The 26,966-nt window shown below is 38.9% G+C and overlaps 1 protein-coding gene across 2 annotated transcripts in view; it reads left to right on the forward strand.

Annotated features, from left to right (window-relative positions):
* Lin7a (lin-7 homolog A, crumbs cell polarity complex component) overlaps positions 1-26,966 on the forward strand; it is a 142,410-nt gene that overhangs the window by 94,406 nt on the left and 21,038 nt on the right. Inside the window, exons 1-3 of one of the 2 annotated variants that reach the window (XM_036169887.1) lie at positions 3,686-3,750; positions 3,826-3,903; positions 6,000-6,209. In XM_036169887.1, coding sequence (XP_036025780.1) covers positions 6,093-6,209 — 117 coding nt within the window. In that variant the 5' untranslated portion in view covers positions 3,686-3,750; positions 3,826-3,903; positions 6,000-6,092. Of the gene's footprint in view, positions 1-3,678; positions 3,751-3,825; positions 3,904-5,999; positions 6,210-26,966 lie in introns of those variants that run through there. The other variant, XM_036169886.1, reaches the window with a different exon arrangement.

Here is a 26,966-nt window from a genome sequence, read left to right on the forward strand (position 1 = left end):
AGACTTTTTAAAATTCAAACAACAGTTAATAAACCCCACTTGCCTTTGTTGAATCATATACAACTATTTTCTCTTTTGCCTTTAAGAACCCTCTCCAGGTAGCTGGCAAAATGACTGTCTTTCCCTGACAACTTTCTTCAAAATATGCAAATACACTTCTAGTTGTCTTTGACATGAAAGATGTGCAAGGATTCATCTTTTCTCTTCAAAAAGGAGTGGAAGCTCCTTAGGTGAAACAGCTAATGGAAACAGAATGAACATCTCAAAACTTTGGCCTGACTGAATCACAAGACTGTATGTTCCTTATTTCACTTCTGAAGACCAAGCACTCAGAATCTACTGTGCATTGTAGAAATAAAAAGATAGGCGATAACACTGGATGGATTTCATTTAGTATGCTATCATTATTTTTAAAAAGATTAATATGCCATCTCACTCACTTTTGTTCAGAGTGATGATTTTTTTTTTTTTTTTTTTTGATGCAGACTGGCTGCCATGTACATTTGCAGCCACCACTTGTTCAATAGCAGCAGACATTGTCAAATGTCTCCTTCTCGAGGGCAAATTTGTCCCCAGTTGAGAGTTACAGCTGTTCATAGACTGTTTATCCTGGGAGATTTTACCCTAGAAATCCCAGGGTCAAACAAGATGAGCAACGTCCAAAACTAAACAACAACATGTTACAACAAAAGCAAAAACCAGCATCGATGAAAACAGTGTCATTAGCAAACTGTTAGTTATCGAACTACATGTGGCAAACTGTCATGCTCTTATCCAGTCCTCACAAAAAGCTTGGAAGTTACCGTGTTAAGGCGCATTTTTCAGTTGAGAACATTGAGCCCTAGGGAAATCAAGCACTTAACTGACCGATATCATACAATTGGAAAGCTGCAGAGCCAGGTTTTGTTTACCAGCCGTCTCCAGAGTCTGAGCAATTATCTAGACAGTTCTAACCCTTTGGAAGCCAGTTTTTAATTTAAAATTCTTAATTTGCCATATTTATTAAGTATTTACATTTTCCCACTGACAAAATGATGACCTCTCTTCTTAATCAGTTGATGACAATCTTTTAATTATTTGCTAAGTAACGTTTCTTATAAATGTCCGTGGATGCAAGCAAAGACATCACACTCCCTGGAAAAGGTAATCAGTGTGAGGCACAGGCAATTCAGAAGTCCCAGAAGTGAAAAGGGAGAAACGTAACTCTGCATGAGGGAGGGGATTTAACAAAGGAGATAAATCTTGAATTGGGTCTTTAGACATCCTGTTAAAGTGGGGTAAATAAACGCCTGCCAGGTGGAGAGGTGCTTTAATGAGAGTTATAAGGGTCCTCAAAGGTCTGGACAAGGGGAAGGGTTTGTTATGTTTGGAGAACTGAGGAGCCAAGAACACAAGAGAGGCTAAAAAAATGAAGAAAAGGTTGTGTTCTGCATCGTGATCTCTGGCCTGGCTTTGTCACTTGAGGTCAGTAGACAAGCCAAAAATCACACTAGACGACACATGGTCAAGTGGGTACCTGACCAGGCAATTGGAGTGAAGGGTGTTTGATTGTGGTGAGATGGTAAGAAAGAGTTGATGTTGACAGAAGGGTCAGGTGAGAGAGTTTATTAACAAGAGAAGAAAGGCAGACAGTAGGGGGTGGGGCTTCTCTTAATGAGCTATAAGAACAAATAAGTAGAACACTTGTGTGGAAGAAGTATGAAGAAAGCAAAATAATGCACTTTCAGGGATAATATGGTAATATGTTTAGCAGCCATTACAGTAACCTGCCAAATATGGAATAACATACTTCTGGATCTTCTTACCCCTTCCAGATTTCCTACAGAAGCTAGACACCCAAATTAACCTGAATTGGTTAGGCAGGTTCAAAGCTATAAGATAGGTTTGAAGTTGCATTACCCTCTAAGTTAGACCATTGCACCAGTTTACCTCTGAGAACATCAGCTGGTTAATCTGAGCCAATATTGGTAGAGACTCCACCAAATGTATTTGATAAACGAGGAGCCAGCAAAATATGTTAAGAGACTAGCCTCAAATCTTAGTAAATGGTTGTTGAATGGTAATTAATCAAATTTTGGGTTCTTTTTAATAACCTTTGACTCATGCATTTAATGTAAGAATAATTAAAGGGAAGGAATATTCTTTTAGACCTTTAGTGGAATTTATTTTTCTACGTCATTCTTTCAGAAAATAATTAATGGTTCATCCCTCTCTCCAAAATAAAATTCTGCAGTATAATGCCAAATGGGCTTTTTATCTCTATGCATTATGTGATAGATTTTATAACTTCATTATTTAAATTCAAGATAAGCATACAGTCCATCACTTTTAACCTGTTTTTTTTTTGTTTGTTTGTTTGTTTTTGTTTTGTTTTTGTTTTTGTTTTTTTGCCAAGTATCTTGTTCAAGCAGTACCATTAAGAGTTACTTAATGCCAGGCAGTGGTGGCACACGCCTTTAATCCCAGTACTTGGGAGGCAAAGACAGGTGGATCTCTGTGAGTTCGAGGCTAGCCTGGGCTACCAAGTGAGTTCCAGGAAAGGCACAAAGCTACACAGAGAAACCTTGTCTCAAACAAACAAACAAACAAACAAACAAAAAGAGCCACTTAATATACTTCAGTTCTTGGAAGGTGAAACAGTTTTTTGTTTGTTTGTTTTAAATCACCAATGTAAAGATTGTATGATCTCCTCACTAGACTTGGAGAAAGAAAACAGTTTTTACTTACCACATTCCAACAATTTCTTCTATCGTTGTGTCTGAAACACTAATGAGTTGCATTGTCTGCTGCATTGTTTGGCTATTACAAGCCAGACCCTTACTTAGTAAACATTCCTGACCCATTTTCCAGATTGGCAGAGAGATGGGAAGAATTAGGAAACACGGCCTCATGGTTCCTCAGTTGTGTTATAAGGTGCAAACTTAAGCACTGCCTTCTTTCAACAGCCTCCTGACTCCAGGCTTGCCCCTTCCTCTCTGTTTGCCCTCAATTTTTATCACATATAAGGTATCAACGCATCCTGCCAGCTGATACCGTAATTCTACAAATCTCTTACCTTACTGGTTTCTCTAGAATAACCAGTTTTACCTCCGTGCTTAAGGGACTGAGTATCCTGTTTGCTTACTACAACATTTAGCTCTGAGCATTCAAATTTATAAATGAGTATTATTAATAACAATGTACCTCCCAACATGTTGGAATTAAAGCAAAAGTAAAAATACTGTGATCTTAATTTAGAAAAGTGTTTATAAAATTTTGTCAAATTCAGGAGGTGACTATCCATGTAACTCAATAGTTTATTTTTATAGCTAGACATACATATATACATACATAGAAAAATAAATTCATATAAAATCAGAAATAAAAGGGCTGTTGTAGTTCATACATATGGACAGACGGATTAACAACTTCTGAATAAATGCGACTGTCTTCCCTGGCCCAACACACACACACACACACACACACACACACACACACACACACACACACACACACACAGAGAGAGAGAGAGAAAGTAGGAGGTATATTTGGTCCAAATCATCAAGATAATTGATCCACCATTGTAATACAGAGTACCCATCATCCGACAATGAAAATTTGTTGTCCTATCTGTAATGAAAGGATTGGTGTTCTTAATAAATTCTTACACATTCTTTTTTTTTCACATGACTATTTTAGGTGTATCAATACATGCATGAAACGATTACTGTTAATGGCTGTCCCGAATTCCGTGCGAGGGCCACGGCAAAGGTAAGGCTTCAGCAACTTTGAAAGGATACCCGACCCTGGTGATGTAGTAATTGATTGTGCGCGTGTGTGTTTCAGGTATTCTCGTGTGTACACTGTAAGAGAATTTAGACCTCAGTGGCAGCCCAGAGTCTAGAAACCAGTACTACTTACCAGGTAAAAAAAATCCTAATGGAAAAATTGACCTTTTCTGCTGCTTCTGTAGCTTAAGGAAGGAGAATGATTTCATCAAACCCACTAAATGTCCATTTGGCACAAGCAAATCTGCTGCTTCACTGTATCAAGTTCTACATGGTTTCTAGCACAGCCCGCGGATGCAAAAGAACCTGTGTCCCATGGGTAGAGCATGACAGCTCATTTGCACAGGCCAAAAGCCTTGATGTAAGTTTAGACACGAAAGGCTTCACCTGACACCCCCTGATAGCCAGCACTCTTCTTTGTATTCAGCTGGGCCATGGGTAATTTGCTGAACGTGGCATTGACCTAAAGGAAGGCCTGGCACCTTGATGGCAGGGGACCACTTTTGTTCCTTAAAGGATCAAACCCAGAGATTACAGAGGTCCCATTGAAAAGGATACAGAAAGAGGATCATGACATTTTCTGGAAGGTGGATCACTGGGAAACAATAGTGGTAATCTGAAGTTGCTCCTGCAACTCTGCAACTCTTGTTTTATTTTATTTTATTTTTACAAATACAGAAATCTTTTAACAGAATACAACTTTCTTCACGAAGAGCTTGTAAATTCCTAATAATACCAACAAGTGAGAACCACTGAGAATATTCAGAATTTTTCATCCAATCCCTTTGTGTTACGTCACCTGTTCTTTGCTTTCTCCCCTGATATTTTCAGTTTTCATTCTGTAACTGAATCCTGTGGATTTTTAAGTTTCTCCTTTCTTTTTTCCTCCCTCACCCCGACAAATAGAGGGTATGATTACCATTACATCATGCTTTGCTTGTTCTGAAGTGGAACACATACAGAAAAATGATCCCTACATGGTTTAATTAAGGGGAAAGTGAATTATGTAGTGTTTTACCATTCTCGTTTCTTATTCAATGTAGAACAGCAGGATAGCAGCATAATGTTGCAGTAGCACACAATATTTTTCTGGTTGTTTCTGGGCTGTCTGAATTGCATCCATGTCAGCCATTAAAACCTCTGCATGACAGCAGGGTTTGCATGAGCAAATGCATGTAGCTAAAAACCAAGCCATTATTTCCATGTCATTCACTATCCTTCATTAAATGCAGGTCGTAGCATAATGCTAAACTGATGTGATAATGTGGTGTGTGGAAAAAGAATGTACAGTAGTTGGAAATCAATATTTTCACAGTGTTGAGAGTAAATCACTTTATGCTAGGCAGCTAATCAACTGTGGTTAAGGCAAGCTAATGGACGTGGAATACAAGGAGCAGGCAGAGAATCTTTTCCAGATTGAAACAACTATTTTATTCCTATTGGGTGGGAACGGATGGTAAGTTGATTTCATGAACTTAAAGGAACTAATGCATTAATTTTAAGATAGAACTATGACAATATTAAATAACATCTTGTGTACCTAGTTATGAAGCCCCAAGCTGTTTAGGTTGCCTCTGCCATTCATTATACTAGCTGAAATGTTAGTGTAGAATTAAAAGAGATATAGTCAATGACCTATTAAGATATTGTTCTTAGAAATATGGAATATTGGTAGAACAATAACATATTTTGATCTAGTACTCAATTTTAATTCTAATTTTCTTTTAGATGTTCTGAATTTAAAAAAATAAAAACTTGTATAGTTACTAAACCAGTGGTTCAGCAATAGCGTTTTCATGAACATATACATACAAAAGAGCTCATCAGTTTACTGAATAGTATTTATGAACATGTGTGTGCAGGTAACAGCATAGACTGCGTGCCATGCTTGTGGTCAATATGCATTCAACACTTACATGGGTAGTATGTGTAGTAAACGTATCTGGAGTCCTCAATCAGGATTTGCATGTAGTTGACAGAAGTCTGAAATATTTTACACTGGTTTTGTTTTTGGTTTTACTTTTCTTAGTAGATAAACCTTACAAAGATGGATATAACTAGCTGAGAGTTTACCAAAGAAAAGAGTCCTATACAGCATCTAAAAGAAGACATTCTGTGTTCTTCCTTCTACAGGAGAATGCTAGAGCGGTGTCTAAGAAGTTGTTCCCTGAAGATCACATACTTAGCCTTATTTCCCTTGTTTTATTACCAAAAGGCCATCTTTTCTTCCAGGCAACAGTCGCAGCTTTTGCAGCCAGCGAAGGTCACTCCCACCCTCGGGTAGTCGAACTGCCAAAGACCGATGAAGGCCTGGGTTTTAACGTGATGGGAGGAAAGGAACAAAATTCCCCAATTTATATCTCCCGCATCATCCCCGGAGGGGTAGCTGAGAGACACGGAGGCCTCAAAAGAGGAGACCAGCTGCTGTCAGTGAATGGAGTGGTATGTTGATAAAATACACAAAGATTTTTTTCCCCCTAAGTACATCCGCCCTCCTGCTCCCATTACTGAAGCCAGTCTTGAAATCCTAGTACAGACAATAATTTTATACCCGTATCCAACCAGTTTCCTGGGTTTGGATGGGTATAAACCTATAAAGGCGGTAATTTTTATACTTTTATGTCTCATTTCTTCTTGCACACGTATGGTAAATATCAATAGTTAGGAAATCATTTCAAGAAGTTATCGCCAAGAATTTCCCCCCTCAGAATACTGCTATTAAATTAGTCTTCAGAAGAATGTAATTTCAATGTCACTTTCATCCTAAATTCCTATAAGCAGTTGGATTTGAGGTTTTGTTTTGTTTTAGTTTGTGTGTTTGTTTGTTCATTTGTTTTGATGCTAGGTGTTGTACCACCAAGCCACATGCTAGGCAAGTACTGCTCTACCAAGCCACAACCCCACACCAAGAAACAGCTTCCCATGAAACAAATAAGTATTTCTCCTTATCTTCCACTTGTATCAAACATAACCAATCTAAGATCGCAAATTCCAGAAATATAAACAGGAATTTATCAAAATATACTTACCCCTTGATCTAAAACATTTACTATAAGAACTTAAGATTTAATACATAAGCTAGATTTTAATTCTTTGTAGCTACATTGATTTACGCTCCAAACACAATATCTAACATATCGTATTTGAAATGGGATATTCTATTGATAACTATGGTAAAAAATTTTCTGTTTATATCTTTAATCTTGTTTGCATTTGTTTATATTTAGAAAAATAAAAACTTATTTCATACACCAGAAATGTTATTTTATACTAGCAAAAGCTATTCACTGAACTCTGCTGTTCTCTAGTGAACATCAAAACTAGCAGTCCATGAATATTTTATATCATCATTCCAACCCCCAAATTACCATTCCCTCTACTTTCTCTAGGCGATAGTGCTTTGAGATAAGTGTTTTATTGACCTTTTGATAGCTATTGCTTTTCAAAGCTTGTATCCAATGATAATTGTAGAGCCCAGCTTTCTGATAGAGGATACCAAGCAGGGTCAAACGTTATTATCCACAGTAAGCTATGCCTTGGGTTATTAATTTATCATTTCTCTGAGTATACTTTGCAGACCTAAAGAACGTATAGGTTTAAAAATAGGAAAAAGGGTAGAAATAAATCACTCAAATATGTGCATAGTTTTTGTAGGTGTAGAAAGCAATCATAACCATATATGACATCAATCATCAATTTAATAGGTAAATTGACTTTGAACTATCTGTCAAGGGAGCAAACAGCCTGTGCTTAACCCACGTGTTTGTAAGGAGCCAGGCTCCAAGCCTTTCACAATTAGGGTCTATTTCTGCCATGACCTTGTGATGAACCTGGGAAGCAGCAGGGAGTACTGCAACAATGAAATCAAACAGACCTAGTTTTACCATATTGTTACAGACTAATTGTGTCTGATCCCCAGCTTTGCTATCTAAAAGGCAAGCAGGCAGAGGAGTTGCTAATTATAAGAGCACTAGTGAAAATTAGCAAGGCCACATGTCTACCAGAAATCGTCCTGTGATCATTTGGTCATAGGCACCTTTGAGAAGGAATTGGGACCTCTAAGGAAGGTTGAAATAAGTGAGATTTTTAAAGCTCCGGGAATATTGCTTTTATTAATGTGGTGAGAAGAAAGAAAATTAAAGAAAATTCTGCTGGACATAAAGCTGTATGCCAATTAGCAAATATTTATCAATAAGAAAGTTGCCATTGCCTCTCTTCGGGGAAACTGGTGAGATCATACTTCTCTATCCATTCAGCTGTTCCAGCCATAAGCTTGGAAGAAAGATCCACTTGAGTCAGATAGGAATATTCCAGGGTCATTTTTTTTAGCCTTATATTCAGCTTTGGAGAACCATAAATTCTTTTTTTTTTTTGGGGGGGGGGGTTGAGACAGGGTTTCTCTGTGTAGCTTTGTACCTTTCCTGGAACTAACTCTGGAGACCAGGCTGGCCTCGAACTCATAGAGATCCGCCTGCCTCTGCCTCTGCCTCCCGAGTGCTGGGATTAAAGGTGTGTGCCACCACCGCCGGGCCGAGAACCATAAATTCTATTAAGCATACAGTTTAACTTTTATCCTATGTTCACATTCTTACTAACCCCATGTACAAGATTCTTACACCCTATTTATATTTCCTACGACTCTTAGAGTTTACATTTACTTAAAAGCTGCAATTTACTAGTAGTTTCCATTTAGTAACCGTATCATGTCTGTGATCAAGGCACTAATTTCAACAAAGGCAAAGTTTGTTAAGGAGAACAAAATATTTGTTGACTGCAGTAAGTCTAAGAAATGCTCACCCTTGTCTTGGCTAGAGTGTTGCTTCAGACATAGTACTAGATTACTACCCTCACAGTAGCCTGGTTTAGCAAGCTCCAAGAGTTGCAACTTAAAGTATTACACTTCCAATGTTACCTATTTTAACGTGTTTAAGAGTAAATCATATATATGGAACAACAATTAGTGAAATCAAAAAGGGCCATGAATTGAAAGAGAGTGAGGGGTGGTATGGAGAGGATTTGGAAGAGATGAAATGAAAGGAGGAAATGATTAATATCAAAAAAAGAAAGAAATATTTTTTAAGTAAATCAGAAAGAAAGCTATGTCCATTTTATCGGGTACTCATCTCAAAGTATTTTTCTATAATGAGAAACTACATGGCTCACTGCCCTGCTCCTAGTCACAGAAACAGTAGCTAATGCAATTTCAGGAGCCTGGACCTTTAGCTCTGAGTCCAGAGGTCCTTTCAGTAGAAATAATTTCACGCAGGTCACAGTATTTAGTGAAAATAAAAATATTTTACAGTAACGTGGGGTTGGAGGCCCTGCAATTGAAAGACCAAAAACAAACCAAAGACAAGGTTAGCAAATAATCAAGTGATTGCTATGTATGCTTTGAAACAAGGTACCCTTTGGAAGATTTTCAGAACATAGCACTCTAAGCTGTAAACTTTAGAGAGAAGGAATTTGAAAGGTTGAGGCAAATCTTACTTTAGTAAGCATTCTGACAACAATTTCCTACTAACATAATTAAATGTTAAATTATCCTATGGACCCAGAAATTTCAAATGATGTTTCTAATGGCACCATTTTTTTTTTGTTATTTTTATATCTTGGTTACATTTAGGAAGGGTATGCCATGATATCTGCCAAAATTTATCATGTATTAACACAGAGATGATAACATGAAATGCTCGATAATAAAGGGAGAGAGAAGGGAGATCAATAAATAGAAATAAAGAAAAGATACAGCAATTGAGCAATTGATTTTTTTTTTTTTCGTTTTATAAGTCAACACAGAAGGAAACTAATAACAGCGCTACTCTCACTGAAGAATTTTTTTTTTTTATCATTTCTGGCTAGAAAAAGAAATTTCCCATGGGGTTTTTATAAATGAGACATTGAATCACCTAATATAACCTCATTGAAAATACAGAGTCATTTTATGTGTGGCTACTTCATGTGTCAAGTGTTAGCAAAAACTAATAGCTGAATTAAAATTTAACATTAATAGGAGGTCAAAATGTTACAGTCAGAATCTATAGCTCTATATATCCTTTTCATCCTCTTATGTGCAAGTGTTTTCCCAAGGACTACTTCTAAAGATTACAGCCATTGTGGATCTAAAAGGGACAGTAAATATAATTAGTGGTGGAGCCTAGATATAAGAAAATCTTAGTAGATGGCACAATAGGTTTCACTTAAGAAGGCTCTTCATGAAGTCCTGATCTTATGCCAGAGATTATGTATATACAGGGCCAGGGAGACATAGCTAAATATCAAAGCTTGAAAAAATGCACCCAGTGGGTAGTAATTGATTTTAAAGGCAATATAAAGTAAATTGGGTTGAGAAGTAAAAGAGAAAAATGAAACCCTGTTAATGTGTTTGTAGGAACATTAATTCAAATATCTTTGACAGACACAAAGATCTTGGTGCAGCCCTTGAGAGTAGTATGTGGTGGTCAGTCTATATATTACTGGACTCTGATCGAGTGAACTCAACCATAATTTAGCATGTTCCCCCAAAGCAGACATTATTAAAAGGCGTAAGTCATTTGTCCAGAGAAGAGAAAGTTTAGGAGAATGATGATATCTCCAGGTAACCTCCATTGTGCCAGGTCCCAAATGACAGAACCAAGACCAATGCATGCATGTTGCAGGGAAGGCAAAGTCCAGCTTTCATAATAAAGACCTTGTATACATGTAAAGTTTTCTAAACAGAAGGAGACTCACCCATAAAGAGTGCATGCCCATTGTCTGACGTTTTAATCAGAGACCAGAAGACCATTTGCCATTCAGTCTTTCAAAATACAGGAAATGTGTACACAGCTGCACTAGGCTTAAAGGTCCCTGCCATCTCTGTGACTCCAATTTAATAGCTTGGACAACATTTTTGTTGATTCCACTGTATACACCAGTTCCCCAACACATACCACCTTATATTCTAAAGCTGGAAGGACAACCTACTGTCAATGGATCCTATTCTTGAGATATTGTCCTTAAATGAGAGAATTAAAAGTTTTTGACTCCATACTTCATTATGTTTAATATCTTATAGTTGTTAAGCTTGCTTACATATTATTTTCCCATTGGTTGCTCAAGTCAGTCTCACAAAATGGGACAGACATTCTGCACTACACACATGTGCACACACACACACACACACACACACACACACACACACACACACACACAAAGTAGTGACCACACAGAGACCCACAATAAACACAAGAAATGAATTTCAGTCTTTACTGTGGTGTTAATTGATTACCAAGTATAAAAAAAAAATGATTGTTCAAAAATCAATCCCAGAAAAATCTGAATGAACTCTGTAGCCACATCAATGTCAGTTTCCTGGGGGTTTTTGTTATTTTATAGTTTTGTAAGATGTTAATATGGAGCAAAGCTGGATAAAAGGTACAAGAGAGGCCCCTTAGAATTCTTCATCCTTTCATTAAGCTATAATTAGTTCATGATATTTTTTACTACAAGGAGAAGCTCCTGAACAGCCACCTCCAAATGCAATAGCCTACTAGTACTATTGGGGCAACGGAAGGTAGGAAATGTGACAAAGGACAAGAAGAAAGATGAAACAGAAGCAAAAGGACTTTAATCACACGCCCTGTTGAGAAGAGGCCTGGCTAGCTTTGGATATCCAGCGGTTGCCTCGGAGCCCCCCTCCACCACCCCCACACCCGGCAGGACAATTGCAATTACATCTGCTTCTCTGAAGTTAAACCTAAACCACGGTATTAGTACAGTGTCTGCACATCGCTAATTACTTTTTAAGCATAGCAGATGAATGAATGAAGATGCGGGAAAGGAAGAGAATGAATAGTCTTCTTGGTACCTGGCCTTTTCCCCATTTTATAAATGCCCATGCCACGTTCAGGGTGAGATTCGCAGCTGAAATTACCTACGTGGAGAGCTCTCAGGTGGGTAGTGAAGATTAATCAAGAATTAGGGCTGCGACTGGGATTGTAGCTCTGTGGTAAAGAGCTTGCCTAGCATATACAAGGCCCTAAATTTGATACCCCGCACCAACAAAACAAAACAAGAGTTAGATTTGAGACTGTGTGAAGCTTTAACATCCCAGTAGAGAAACTTGAACTCAAATCTTATTTCTCTATTCTTGGCATGAAGATTACAAAATAACCAAAGGGTTTTTTTTGTTTTTTTTTTAATTCCTATGAAGTATATCACAAGATATTTCTGTGAGCTGAAGTTCTGCAATGAAACACATTGACCGTGGGCAGCAATAATTTTTCTCCATTGTCTCGGGTCCAGTCCAAGAACAGGCCCAGTACATAGTCAAATGATGCTCCATAAATATTTTTGGATGCCAGACACCGCTGTAAGGACTTTACATAATGAATGTATTATTTTCCTCATAATGATCTTTTGTGGCAAGCGCTGTTAATATCATTGCCATTTTATAAATGAGGAAACAGAGAGATCCAGTACCTTAGGCAAGCTCCTAACAACTGCTGAATGGCAGAGCTGGACTTCTGACTCAGGCCCCTTTTATAATTTAAAAGTAAATAAATATTACAGCCACAAATAACTTGTGCTTTCATGCACGATATAGAAAAGATCAAGACCTCTTAACCTTTATGGGCTTCTACTTTCGGTGAGGAGAAAGTGAAGTGCTTTTCTCAGCCACTCACTTTTGACCTTTCAAAAGTTGAGAACCACGATAAAGGTCGTAATATTTTGAAAAACAACAAGTGCACTTTAATTCAAATGTCTCAGAGTAGTGAGGAGTGGGGAACAAACCCTCACCCTGATTGTGTCTAAAGTCGTTTCATCCCTGCCTGACCCGTCAGTGTGGCCCGAACAGCCAACCACCTCCCCTCAGCGTGGTGAGCACACACTGGTCCAACAACCACTGTGCAAATAAATCCCTTTGGGTCTTAGAAGGATCCGCAATGACTGGCAAGGGGAGTGAAGGGCTATGACCCTCAGTTTCCCCATGGGCTCAGCATGAGGATCTCCCACTTAACTCTAGGCTTCCAGGTCTGAAATACAGCTGTTATCACATCCTGTCCCTGCCTATGGGCCATTTGCAGGTTTCTGCCCGCTCTTGGCAGCCCAGCGTGGGAGATTGCTCGGGTTAGAATTAAACGGGAGTGGCAAGCTGGAATTTCAGTGACGCATGGAACGTGTCCGCATGACGTATGGGATGACGTCACGTGACACGTCACTCACACTTGTGAATGAGCCAAGAGATGAACACGTTTTGCTTCATCACAGTCAGGATCACCTTCAGAATGACAGCGGCACTGTAGTTTGAGCTTCTGTGGGGCTTGCAACCTTGAGCAGGCTTTACACTGCCCCCTTCAGTCCCAGCCGCCTCATGACAGAGATCTTCAGTTTTGAAAACAGAGAAGGACATATTGCCCCATCTCAACACAACAAGAAACTGCAAGTCCCGGGCTAGAACCGCCTTATCTCCCCCATGACTCCAGCCCTCAAAACTAGCGTCAGGAAACCCACCTATTACCTCTTAAGAAACAAACCACTTGGGATTATGGTGACAAAACTCACCAAAGTAGACAGTGACAGGACACACTTCCAGGTAGTCAGTGTTACAGGACCAGCCGCCAGATGAAGGAAGCATTCCCACCCAAGGATCACACCAACTAAATACCAACGTACTTTGATGATGATATATGTTGGACTATTCAGATTTGTGTCTGGTGTAACACACACACCCCCATGGCTATGTTTTACCATTTATTGTTTGTGGTTTTCTCCACTACTGTCATTTTAGCAACGCTTTTCATGCATTCAGTTATTTGCAGAACAATTACTGTGTGCCAGCTGCCAGACTAAGCCCTGGCCCTGGATCCAGATGAGCAAGGAAACCAAACATCCTATAGCCCTCATGGAACTTTGTCTGGCAGACAGTAAGAAGACATAGGTGACCGTAGCATACACTTACATGCAAATGTATATGGAACCACGATGAGCTACCTGGTACTTTCTCAACCTGAGGAAAGTTCCCCCAAAGATTCACCAAGCTCTGCATTGGTTAGAGTAATCTGGTTTTTACTTTATGCGTGTATACACACATAATATATAGGCTATGGTGTCTTTAAGACCTTACTGACTCTTCTATTTCATGTAAACCTCACAAACCCAGAGCGCCCTCCCAAGCCAAGGGAGGAGACTAGTTTTCTACCATCCCGGAGGATGTCGGTTTTCCGTTCTCAGACACCACATACTGAGTCTTTTCTATTGCACCCTGGCTAAGTTCCTTCTTAACCTTCTTTGTTTGACTGTTCTATTGCTTCTACTTCTATCCATTCAGTGGTGCCCACAAGTCTCCTCTTCTTCCTCCCTATGGTGCAATGCAATATGAAAAGATGAAGCCATCATTTTACCTTGTCAAATGCTTTAGGTATCTGGGGTCTGGGGGTCCTTTGTCCTTCCTAGGCCTGGGATGAAGGAAGAGGGACAACACACAAAGAACACAAGTTGATACCTCAGGGTGTAGCATTGCATTGTAATTAAAGACTCTGACTGATGTTGCATAGGAAAGGGGGAAAATATTCATTGCCAGAGGATGGGAGAGTTTGAATGGAGTTACCAATGTAAAAAAGTCCACGGTCCCAAGGTTTTTCCCATGTAACTAAAAGAAGATCAGGAGGATGTAGGCACAGTCTGTGAGATAAAATGAGACAGAAGATTGAGATTCAACCAACAGACCCTTACCAGCTGTTCACAAAAGCCTTCCTTTTGTTTTAGGCATAATAAGAATCTCAACCCAGTACATCAACTCTGAAGTCCCTTGATGTGCTTAGAGTTACTGATATTTCCTCAAGCTGTTCGTGAAGAAATAAATTCCGTTAGTTTTAATCTCTGCTTAATTTTTCCTTAATAAAATTCCTTTTTATGCATCATTAAATCACTTGACTGGGATCTAGCATCTGATAATTATGGTATAACTTTATTTTTTATTGTTACTATTAATGGAAATTGGAAATTTTTATACTTAATTGATATTTTCAATCTCTTGGAAGGGATGTATTAATTTTCAGGTTCTTTAAGTTTCTTGGGAGATTAAGAATGCCCAGCCATAGCATATTCATTTATCTTGTGACTTTCTTTTATCATACATAAAGCAAAAGTAGCAATGCCTTTCCGGCAAGGGTAATCTGAAGGTCACATGAGAGACAGTGCATCAGTCTATTATTATGCTGGATACATTGGCAATACCCAGTGACTGTGCCTATCTCAAAATTTTGCCCACAGAAAGACTTAACCTCTCAGATCAGTTTAAATCCTTCACTATGTATTTGCCTCAGGGTTTTTATTGCTGAGAAGAGACACCATGACAACAACAACTCTTATAAAGAAAAACATTTCACTGAGGTGTCTCGCTTACAGTTTCAGGGGTTCAGTCCATTATCATCATGGGAGGGAAGGTGGCAATGTGCAGGCAGACATGGTGCTGGAGCTGAGAGTGCTACATCTTGCAGGTAACAGGAATTCTATTGTGACGGTGGATGGTGTGGTATTCTGAGCATAGAAAACCTCAAAGCCTGTCCCCACAGTGACACACTTCCTTCAACAAGGCCATACTCACTCCAACAAAGCCACACCTCCTAATAGTAGCACTCCCTATGAGATTTTGAGGGCCAATTACATTCAAACTCTACAGCATTCTAATAGGTGATAAATACCTCATCAAAGGCAGTTGTATACTAGTTTTTGACATGATGATGATGGGAAAGTCACTGGACATTCCAGTGCCCTTACACCTTCAGAACCAATGTAACTATATCTGTCCTACTTTGTTCTGCTGAAAAGAGGGATGATAAAGCATTGTGATAATATGCCTTAATTAATTTCCCCCAAAGACAGCACCATTGCTATGTCTTTAAATTTCTAAACAGCCTTCTCATCCAACTCCCAGATGAGTTTGTCTATGTTTCCTCTCATGACAAACTCTTAATTTGCAAAAAGCAAACATTGTCTTCAAATTTTGCCTGGTCAAGTGTTTCAACATCCATTCTTCAACTCCAAATTCTTTAAGCATTAATGAGCTTCAATATTTAAGAATTCATGAACTATCAGAGAGATGAGGTTGATGGGATGTCTTCCTTTGAAGGGACAACATAACATAACAATAGCATGGGAGTCTATAGCTAGAAAGTAGGATTTAAAGAATTTACAAAAGGCCCTACAAAATCCTGTTTGGGAGCCTGCATTTATCATTTAAAAGTAGAAAAAAAATGATTCACGATGGCTTTATTTATACTTTGACGATTCTGACAAGAATTTTCTGGGAGAAAACAAGGATGTTAGTAAGAGAAACTAGGAAACTCTTAAGATTCTGGAGAGACGTTGTGGAGGTCTTTAGTGGGAGAATAATTAGCAGTGTGAAAAGTTTAAAAAAAAAGGTTTGAAAATTATTTTGTAGATAATGATACCAAGAGTAAGACCCACAGTTGACTAAGGGTGATAGGTCAAGAGCAGGAATTTGCCAAAGATGGGTTCCCCAAACCTGAATCTTGCCATTTTTTGTTGTTGTTGTTACAAGAAACAACGTTAGTGAAGGGGGAAAGAAAAGAAACTGGCTGCCCAGCCATGTGTAGTATTTGCAGGCTAATCTATGGGAGATGGCATGGGGATAGAGTGGTAATTTAGCATTAGCTTTTGTAAGAGCAAAATGAAAAATTGATTGAGTTCCACCCAACTAACAGCAATTCAATGTAAAAATCTTTATCATTATTATATTTTTTACAGTTTTGACTATGAAAGCCTTTCAGTAAATTACATGTGTCTTAGTAAGTATTTCTTACCCTTCAAATAGTTTATATTTTCAACTGGGTAATTATTTGTTGGAAACGCTCTTCTATACTTTGGAGAATGTTGTCCCTGACATCCTGACACCCTAGCCCTCTAGACATGTCAATCAAAAAGTGTCTTCAGGGGCAGAGGAGTTGGCTGAGTAGGTAAAGTAGAGGCTGCACAATCAGGAGCATCCTGTGTTCAGATCCCTATGTAAAAGCTTGGTGCAACCTTGGGAATCTATAAACCTGACAGTGAGAAGATGGATATAGGAGAGATCTCCATCTCTCCAGCCAGCCAGTCTAGTCAGTTCTATGATAAGTTCTATGTGTGGTGAGACACTCTATCTCAAAAAATGTTAAGGGAAGTGATGGAAGAGGACACATTAACATCTAGCTTTAGCCTTCTTAAGCACACACATATACACGTGCTCATGCACATGCACTACAAACCCACACCTTACCCCCACACACACACCAAAAAATAAAGTGTCTTCAGTCATGTCACTCCAAAAGGCAAAAATTATTTCTAGGTAAGAACCACGATCTTCAACTAAATCAGCAAACTAAGAAAAAAAAAAAACTGATGCAAACCACATAGCAACTGAATTATTAAGCCCTAATCACACAGAACATATATCGTATGGTAGGTGAGAACTGGGTTTCTATGAGGTGGTGGCAGATGGTAATCCACAAGTGGGAACAATTCTGGAAGATACTTCACCCAAAGCTTGTCTCAGACAGGGCTCTATGGGAACAAGCACCTGGACTGACGCTAATTACCCGGGCGACAAAGGCAAAGTCACCAGCAGCTACCTATAATTAGCTTTGTCATTGGCTTTATCTCTAGAGGAAAACACTATTGTGAGAGGATCACTTTAAAGTCCTCAATAAGACTGCTGGCAAGATCTGTCAGCCACGTCCTGTGCCTGACACTGGGAAAGGAACAGTTCAAAGAAAACACAGCTTGTCCCCAAAAGGAGCTTTTTGTACTTGAGAGCCCAAGAAGCTTGCAGTTACATTTTTCACGAGTAGAACTGGTTGCAGTACTCATCACTGGCTTTCCCTTCAGCTTTTTATGATTTGAAGAAATATCGTGCCAACATATCACAAAAAAGAAATACACCAAAAGTTGGCCACTTTGCCCTTCTGCTCAGGTCTAGAAAATTCAATAAAGTCTATAACTAAACTCCACAGGGCACCTCTTGGCTCTCCAGTTTTATAATGAGTCTGAAAGGAGACTGGCATTCCGGCTATAAGGCAGGCAGGCTGCTGTTTTTCCTGAACTTCATCTTGATTTTGTGTCCAGGCTCTTTTTAGTTTTTCAAAGTCCAGACCAAATGATGGTTGTTCTACTAGGCACTCTGAAGCAATGGGAATGTGCTTTCCAATAGTGCTGCCCATGCTTTGGCAATTTAGATGCAGCTAGTCACCCAACACTGGTGGCATTTATTAGGTGACATTGATTGGGGGGGGGGATGATACATTGCTGTAAGATGCTGACTGTCAATCATACGTTGTAAGTGGAGGCGGAGCCTTTCTGTGTTAAATAAACACACAGGCATTTAATTAATATATAATAACTTAAATGTTTGGCCAATGACTCAGGCTTATTATTAGCTAGCTCTTACATTTAAATTAAGCCATTTCTTACGTATGCTTTGCCACGTAGTTTTGTGGCTTGCTACCTTATTTTTATACATGTCTTGCTTTCTCAGTGGCTGGCTGGTGTCTGCTCTACCCTGCCCTTCTTCTCCCTGTGTCTGCATTTGGCTTTCCTGACCAGCCCTATTCTGTCTGGCTATAGGCCAAAACAACTGTATATTCAACCAATGAGAGAAACACATATTCACAGCATACAGAAGGACATTCCACAGCATTACATCATCTTATGGCATCAATATTTAGAATATATTTCCCTTCAGTTGTGTTGGGTATAGTTTTGCACATATTTAGTATACTTCACAAAGAAGCCAAACCAATTTCATTCTTACTGGTTTCTATTTTTTTAACATGTGTGTTGTATGTGTGTGTCATGTGTGGTATGTGTGCATATATGTACGTGTGTATATGTGCATGTGATTGCATGCGTGAAGGCCAGAAAAGTACATGGGTATCTTCCTGTATCACCTTTTTCCCCTAGTCTCTGAAAGAGTCTCTCATTGAACCCAGAGCTCAATGTTTTTGGGATAGGCCTTCTGGCCAAGAAGCCCCAGTAATTCTATGGTGTATGTCCCTGCCTCTAACACTGTGGTTACAGGTGCTCACAACCATGCCCAGCTTTTACCATGGGTGCTAGAGATCTGAGCTAAGGTCCTCCTGATGTGGGCAAGCACCCTTACCCATGGAGCCATCCATCCAACTCCCTAATTCTTTATATATATATACATACATATATATATATATATATATATATATATATATATGTATGTATGTATATATATATATAATTAATCAAGAGTTTGGGGGATGATAGGAATTCCAGAGGAAGAAACATCTTGCAGCAGGGCAGACAAGCTTTGGTGAAAAGAAACTATTACAAAAAGCAGTTCAAAAAAGTATGAAGTAAGCCACACAAGTGTGCCAGGAAGACTATTCCATCCCCAGGCAAAGTGCAGCAAGATATCTGTGGTGGAGGGACACCTGTGTGCTGCAGAGGCAAGAATGGAGCCAGCAAACCTGACATGAAGACAGATCAACAACAAAATGTCGTAAGTTTCACCGACAGCAATTCACCACTAACCAACTAGCTAACTAGTTAGCCAACTAATTAATTAGTGTAGACAAGGTCTCTAACCAAGGATGACTGTGAACTTCTAACCTGCCTGCTTCCACCTCACAAATCCTGGAATGACAGACACACACCATCATTCTCAGTTTTACAGGATGCTGGGGATTGAGCTAAGAGCCTCATGCATGCCAGACAAACACTCTCCCAGTAAACCTAATTCCACTGATATTTGTTTTAAATAACTTTCTATTCCTTAATCATTATTTTAAGTAAAATAAAGTAATAGAACATGCCAGCAATAACTAATGACTTTCAGCAAAAAAAATTCTCAATAGAACTTCTTTTTGAGAATTTCATACATTAGTGCAATGGATTTTATATCATATTCACTCCTGCCCAACCCCAACTCCTCCTATGTCCATACATAGCCCCCCTCAAATCCATGGCCTCTTCTTCAATTATTATTGAGATCGATAGAAGATAGATAGATAGATAGATAGATAGATAGATAGATAGATGGATAGATAGACTGTATAATCTACTTAATCCAGTAGTGTTGCCTATACATACATATTTAATTTAAAAATTACCTTAAAGGATACATATTTTACTCCACACAGATGCCACTACATTAAATTGTTACTGATAACAACCCTAACAATAAGTTTAGAAACAAAGTAAGCAGCCCTATGTGTAGTAACCACATTGACCAAAAGGAAAGAGAAAGAAAGGGCTTCCTTTTCTTAGAGATCAACCAGGCCAGGCACTTGGGAAGCACTCTAAATACACCAGGCTAATTTAATTAACCCAGTCGCCATAAGACACAATCTCACTCCATGTATCTCATGGAGTTTGATGACTCATTTGTTAATCGCTCTTGAATCTTAGTGTGTTTGTTGCTAGGAGATGATAATAATAGTAGCTACTTAGTTTCTCTACTTTTAGTATTTACATGGCATAATGCAACCTTATGAATATACTCTAAGTGCTAAGCAAATTGTGGGTTGTTTTTTTTTTTTGCTGTTATTTTCTAATGAAGGCTGAAGTCATGGTTTTAAGAACAAATAAGAATCTTTAAAAAATAATCCCACATTTCAGCTTCAAAATCACTGCTAACCATTAACTAAACCATAAAGTTTAGATATTATTTGCCCAATTATTGGGTAACCCTGGCATTGCTTTAGTCACTAAATGAAATAAAAAAATTAAAGTCATTTCTCTCTGATTTCACCTAAAGATACCAGGAAGAAATGGGTAGCAAAATAGATCAACTTCACAACACAGATTAGTTTACGACCAATAAGATCACAGCAGTATCGGGTAACCAAAGCATGGGAAGTGAGGCTGAGCTAGGCAGACAGCTCTCCACAGAGTAGTAAATAATGAACCACCCTGTTCAAAACATAGAGATTCCAGCATTACAGAAAATCCTGAGTCCTTTTGTTCAGAGTCTCAAGGATTCACAATTGAGTGTATAAATTACAACTACGGGCACACCTACAAAGGTGCACAACCCTGAGCTGTAGATTTTAGACTCAGTGACACTAGAGAAATTTTAAGCAAGAATAACACATAATCTAATTTGAATCTTTGAGCCATCCCTGAGATTACAGCGTTTAAAGGGTAGCCTCAAAAAAGACAGACTTGGAGGCAAGACAACCAGGCTTAGAAATAATTTAATGTTAAGAGAAGAGACATATCTCAGTATGAATCTGTCATTGAGGAAATAATAGCATTTCTTTGTTACAACAGAATGCTATTTGGAGGTGGGGGAGAAGAAAGGATCAATACTAGTTGTTCCATAGAAATACAAAGCTGACTCATTTCACTTGCAGAAAAATCCCTGTGTGGATTGATTTGTAACCCCCTCTGCAGTCTCACATCTGTCAAGGTTGAAAGCACTCCAGGTTTTCATCTCAGGAGCCATTAAACGAAAAGCAAAAATTAAACATTAAGTGGTTGGCGATCTCTCCTCACCATTTCTCAGTCAAACATTATTCCCTAAAAATATGGATTTGTATCCAATAGACATGAGTATGAATTATTTCCCAGGCATGTTATTGACACACAGGCAGCAAAAAATAAACCGTGAACAGGACGTTGGGGAGAAAGAAAGTGCACACATTCCAGTTCACTAGTGATACCAGAGGAAGCAAATCTGGTAGAGACTGTTGGAACATCGCAGAGTCAGGGTATTCAAACACCCCACGGACCACACTTCTGCACCCACCATCACTGATGGATGCACTTAAAATCCCATCCCTTCACTTAAGTTGCCTAGGCAATTACAGTTTGTTTTTGGTTTTGTTTTTGTTTTTTTACTTCAAATTAGTTCAAAGCACTATTTAAGCAGCATTATCATTTGCTCTACCTTCTTTGGTTTATTCTAGCATGTTATAGATCTACCAGATAATTTTCCTCAACATACACGAACAGACAAACACACACACACACACACACACACACACACACACACACACGTACACATACACAAATTAGAGAAAAATAAAGTTCTTTATTCTCTTATTTCATTCCAGTTTATTCCCTCCTCCCTCAAGGAAACAGTTTCATGATGGATATTTATCCAAACTTCTTTTTGCATTGAAGTATACACACACACACACACACACACACACACACACACACACACACAGGCACACATGTTTATTTTTCCTTTTTTAGTTTTTCTCTCTCTTTTTTTCTAGTGTAAAAAATAGACAATGTGAACACTGGCCACTGAAAGGTCAGGCTCCAGCAATAAACTTGTGATTCATTAAAGCTGTGTGAGGCCCTAGAATTTTTCCTAACCTTTACATAATTTCAGCTTCTTTATAAAACAACACTGTTAAGATTTTTTTTGACATGTCTAAAGCATCAGAAAAGTGCCTGACCATAAATATCCAATGAATGATGACTGATATTATTACTAAGGTTTTTTTTAATGGATAATTTTGTGTATATTCATTATTCTGTAATTGGCTTTCTTGATCAGAGATGTGTCTTGGAGAGCTAGTCTTATCAGTGTGCACACTTTTCCTTATCCTAGTGTATGATATTCGGTGACACATGGGTTCCATGATTGATGAAACCTTCCTGGGTTGTTGGATATTTACTTTATTGCTCAATTGCTTTTTGTTTGCTTGTTTGTTTGCATTAAAAAAAAAAAAACAATGCTTTAAGTTGAGCAGGAAAGTTAAATTGTGGAGACTGAGCTCTACTTGGAAGGGGATTTGAATAATGGATGGGGATTTATTGAAACAAGGAAATGCATAAAGAATATCATAGACCCTAATGAAGAAAACTGAAAGATTATGGAATATTGCAAATTTATGGAAAATCAACATGATATTATATCTGTGAGGAAGATGAATATTAAGAAGTAGAATTTGGGGTTGGGTATTTAGCTCAGTGGTAGAGCGCTCGCCTAGCAAGCGCAAGGCCCTGGGTTTGATCCCCAGCTAAAAAAAAAAAAAAAAAAAAAAAAAAGTAGAATTTATGGCAGGTGCTATATGCTTAAGATATTTTAATGTTCATTTCTAGAAATGAGCACTACTCTTAGGGTACCACGCATATTGCTATATTCATTAAGCTTACACTTCAAAGCCAGCATATGCTACATTAGGCAGGCAAATGCTAGGTGAGTACTGTATGCTGCACTTGATTTGAGGGGGAAAGGAGTGATATAGATAAATCCCTGTAATCGGGGACAGTACCTGACAGGGTCATGTTGTTATTACTTACCAATAGATTTTAAAGAAAAGCATGCAAAGACAAGATAACTCAGTTCTGAACCTGGAGGACATAAGAAATGAAGAGCAGACTATTTCTCTCTCCCTCCACCTTCCTTGGCTACCTATAGTTCTTTGTGTAGGGTTGTGGCCTCCTAGGTCTCCCAACTCTCATCCATTAGCATGTCTACTATTATCCTTGTTCTGCTCAACTTTAGGCAGCTCAAGTCACCTTGGTAAAACTTTGTGAGTGTGGCTTCTGACAGTCATAGGAGACACAATCTCACAGCAAACCCTTTAATCCCCTGGGTCTTATAATCTTTCTTCCCGTCCACCACCGCCTTCTGAAATGATCCCTGAGCCTTATGTGTGGGACTTACGTTGTAGATGTATTCCAAAGAGCACACCAACTAGTTATCCATACATACAAGTGTCATTATATATACTAAGCAGATTGTCTTTATATGTATGTAACAATTAACAAAAAAGGGGGGCATGAATTTGAAAGAGGGCAAGGAGGGGTGTATGGGATTGTACAGAGGGTAAAAATGGAAGGGGAAATGGTGTGATTATATTATCTCCCCCCAAAAAAAAATGAAAAAAAATAATTAAAACCTGAGGGGGAGCAGAAAGACTGATGTGTACTGGTAAATGGATATCAGCCAAGACCAGCAGATAATTGGATATGGGTTGAGGAAGGATTTAAAGATGCCTCCAGGGTATAGTCCTGGCTGCTTACATGATCAGTTAAAGTAGGAGGCGTAGAGGAGAGTTGAAAGAATTTTTATATTATAAGTGGCCTTTATTTATGATAGAATTTTTGAAAGTTTGAGCAAGTTAGAACATTTAAAATAACTGAAAATTCTTAGTATAAACCAACGGCAACAAATGCAAAGATTCATTTGTGGCTATGCATTTAATTGGAAAAGACATTTGCATCTAGAGCCAAGAGATATTGGACAGTAAAGCTGATATGTTCTCTAACTTTTTACTCCTGAAGAAGGCAGCTGCAGTGTTGAATCTCTGCAATTAAATTAAATGTTATTACGTTCTACTATTTGTGCTACACAGCAGCAGAAATGTCCATCTATTGTACATTTCACAAGAAATATATTTGACAACCCCAGGCTCAGAGAGATGGTGCCTAAACACACTGTCTTTCTCCCTTATGTCCCATGCCAATTGTCTGGGTATCCAGGATTCCAAAACAATTAGATATTAAAATAGATGTTTTGAAGAGGATGGTTGAAATATTGCAGGCATCCACTGTTCTTACAATACCCTTTAGAAAACTATTAACTCAGTGAGATTGCTAGAATACAATTCTATTAGACAAAAGTAATAAATTCTAATTGAGTGAATACAAGCTGCCATTGCCACATAATAGATGCTGTGGTCTGGGAGAGAACACAAAGTGGCCTATATTCTGTTTAGGATAGCAGAATTTCGGTGGGTTTTGTTTTTGTTTTTTATTTTAAGTCCTAAAGGTTCCATCTCGTTTCTAAGTTGTGCAATCTCTCCCAGGACATTTCACAGGTGTACCAGTGATATTGACAAACCCCTGGCCATAACAACCAGCAGGAAAGACTGGAAGCAGGGGCTCTTAATTTGGCCCTGTGGCAGTCAGGCAGCCTCTGGTATAGAGAACTGCTACATAGCACTCCAGAGCTCTCACCTGTCTGGCTCATCCTTGGGATGATACAAAAAAAAAAAAAAAAAAAAAAAAGGAGATAATGTCCCTTTACACTCTATCTGCCTTCGTTGTCTTGGAAGAGAGGGCAAAAATGACTTGGGTGTGCTCAAAGCTACTCTTTCCTCCCCTTCTCGGTTGTCTATGCATCTTGTTTGTACCCAATGGCTCTTCTTTCCTAAGCAATTGCTTCCCCTAGTCTTTGAAAATTCCAGCTCCATGAGGGATATTCATTATTTTTTTTTCCATTATTGAACCATGAATACATGGTTCCAACCCTGCCACATCTCCCTGAGTCTAAATCAGTGATCAATTATTTTAGCCTCCCTGGAATTAAAGCCTTCCCTGGCTCCTTGAGTGCTAAAACCAGGACAACAGGAACCTGGGAACTGGGACAGAGGGAAGGACACTTTCTAAAGACGGCACTTAATCAGGTCTATCTTCATAAGACAACACCGGCCATCTTGACGACAATTTCTAGCCTTTCTGACTGCCACAACAGGCTCTGCCAGGTGTCTGCGATCTCGCTGAGCAACGGCACTAAATTTTTTGTCTCTAAAGGTATTGGGGCTTTTTATCTAGAGCTATGGTAGTGTTTGGTACAGGAAGAAAGTTTTGGGGTGAATGTGGAGAGAGCTCCACGACTGCCACAACCCCTCTCCAGTGTTCATCCAGACCTATGACACCAAGGTGGAGGATCAGGAATCAGGACACTTGAGTCTCTATGGGGGATTTTCAGAGTTTGGGGTTTTTTTGTTTGTTTGTTTGTTTGTTTGTTTTTATTATTTTTATTTTTGTTTGTATTTGAGCAGAGAGAGAAAAAGAGAAAGAGGAAACATAAACTTGGGTGGGTAAGGTGATGAGGAAGACCTGGGAGGGGTTGGGGAAGGGGAAAAACATAAAAGTACGTGGTATGGAAAAAAGTTAAAAATACAAGAAAGGAAGAAGACCTCTGTGGCTTTGGTGTCTGAGTGGCATGCACCTGGAGCACATAAGGAGCTGCAAATTTCTCCAGTCCTGCCCAGCCCGGCAGTCGGGATGAATCTCTCCCATCTGCAGTCCCACAGCTGTTTATAAAATAATTACATAGATGCTTATATTAACTACCAACAGGATGGCCTATGGCTCAAGCTTCTGGCTAGCTAGCACTTATAACTTGCTTCTTGGTTGTTGGCAGGTGGCATCTCTCCCGACTCCGCCCTTCTTCTTTCTGTATCTCTAATTGGATTTCCTGCCTGGCTGTAAGCTTTCTTGCCACAGGCCCAAACAGCTTTACTTACTAACCAATGGGAACAGTATATATTCACAGTGTACAGAAAGACATTCCCCAGCATAGGTGGGCACAAAAACTCCCCGTGCAACCCCATTGCAAATAGGTCCTTGGAATCTCAAGTTCTGCCATGTGACCTTCAAGGCCATTGATCAAAACACAAATGACTCTACAACAGCACAGGATTAATCTCGGGGCAGAAAACACTTACAGTAGCGCGAGGTTCTCTAAGTCAAAACACCTGGTAAATCTGGGAAAATAGGGGAAGGTGATTGACAAGTTTCCTATTTTGGAATGAGGTTGGCCAGCCATCTCTGGGAATAATCAGGGAGCGATGAGTAAAGGAGTATCAGGTGGTTGATAAGCATCTTCCAGGGCCAACCTTTGCTGGGGGTTGATTGAACACAGAGGGCAAGAATCTGCAGAAAGGGTAGATCTATTTCTGGAAATCAAATTACTGTGGTTTCAGGAATTGTCACAGATCAACCAAAATGAAAGAGTGTTACAAAGTGTCATGATACTATCAAAACCTACCACTCAACACTAGCATCTCTCTCTCTCTCTCTCTCTCTCTCTCTCTCTCTCTCTCTCTCTCTCTCTCTCTCTGTGTGTGTGTGTGTGTGTGTGTGTGTGTGTGTGTGTGTACAGATACCTGTGTGAGGTAGAGTTCAGTCTTCAGCCCAACTACTATTGGGAATTTCCCCCTACTCCATGAATGATAGTAATAGAGTTACTATGATATGTTACTATAGGGAGGGAGTAGAGTTACATTGAAGCATCACTACTGAGGTCCAGTTACTATGAAGTATTACTACTGAGATGTCATAGAGCTACTATGAAGCATCACTACTGAGATACTGCCAAGATGAAGAAGCTGAATACATTTCCAATTTTAGTCCCCAGACCCAGATCTGAAAGACAGGCTGAGATCAACTAAATGTTAGATTTCTGAATTTCTTATTTTTTTTTAAGCACTTACTCAATTT

The sequence above is a fragment of the Onychomys torridus genome, chromosome 20, assembly GCF_903995425.1.
Source record: "Onychomys torridus chromosome 20, mOncTor1.1, whole genome shotgun sequence".
Classification (NCBI taxonomy): Eukaryota; Metazoa; Chordata; class Mammalia; order Rodentia; family Cricetidae; genus Onychomys; species Onychomys torridus.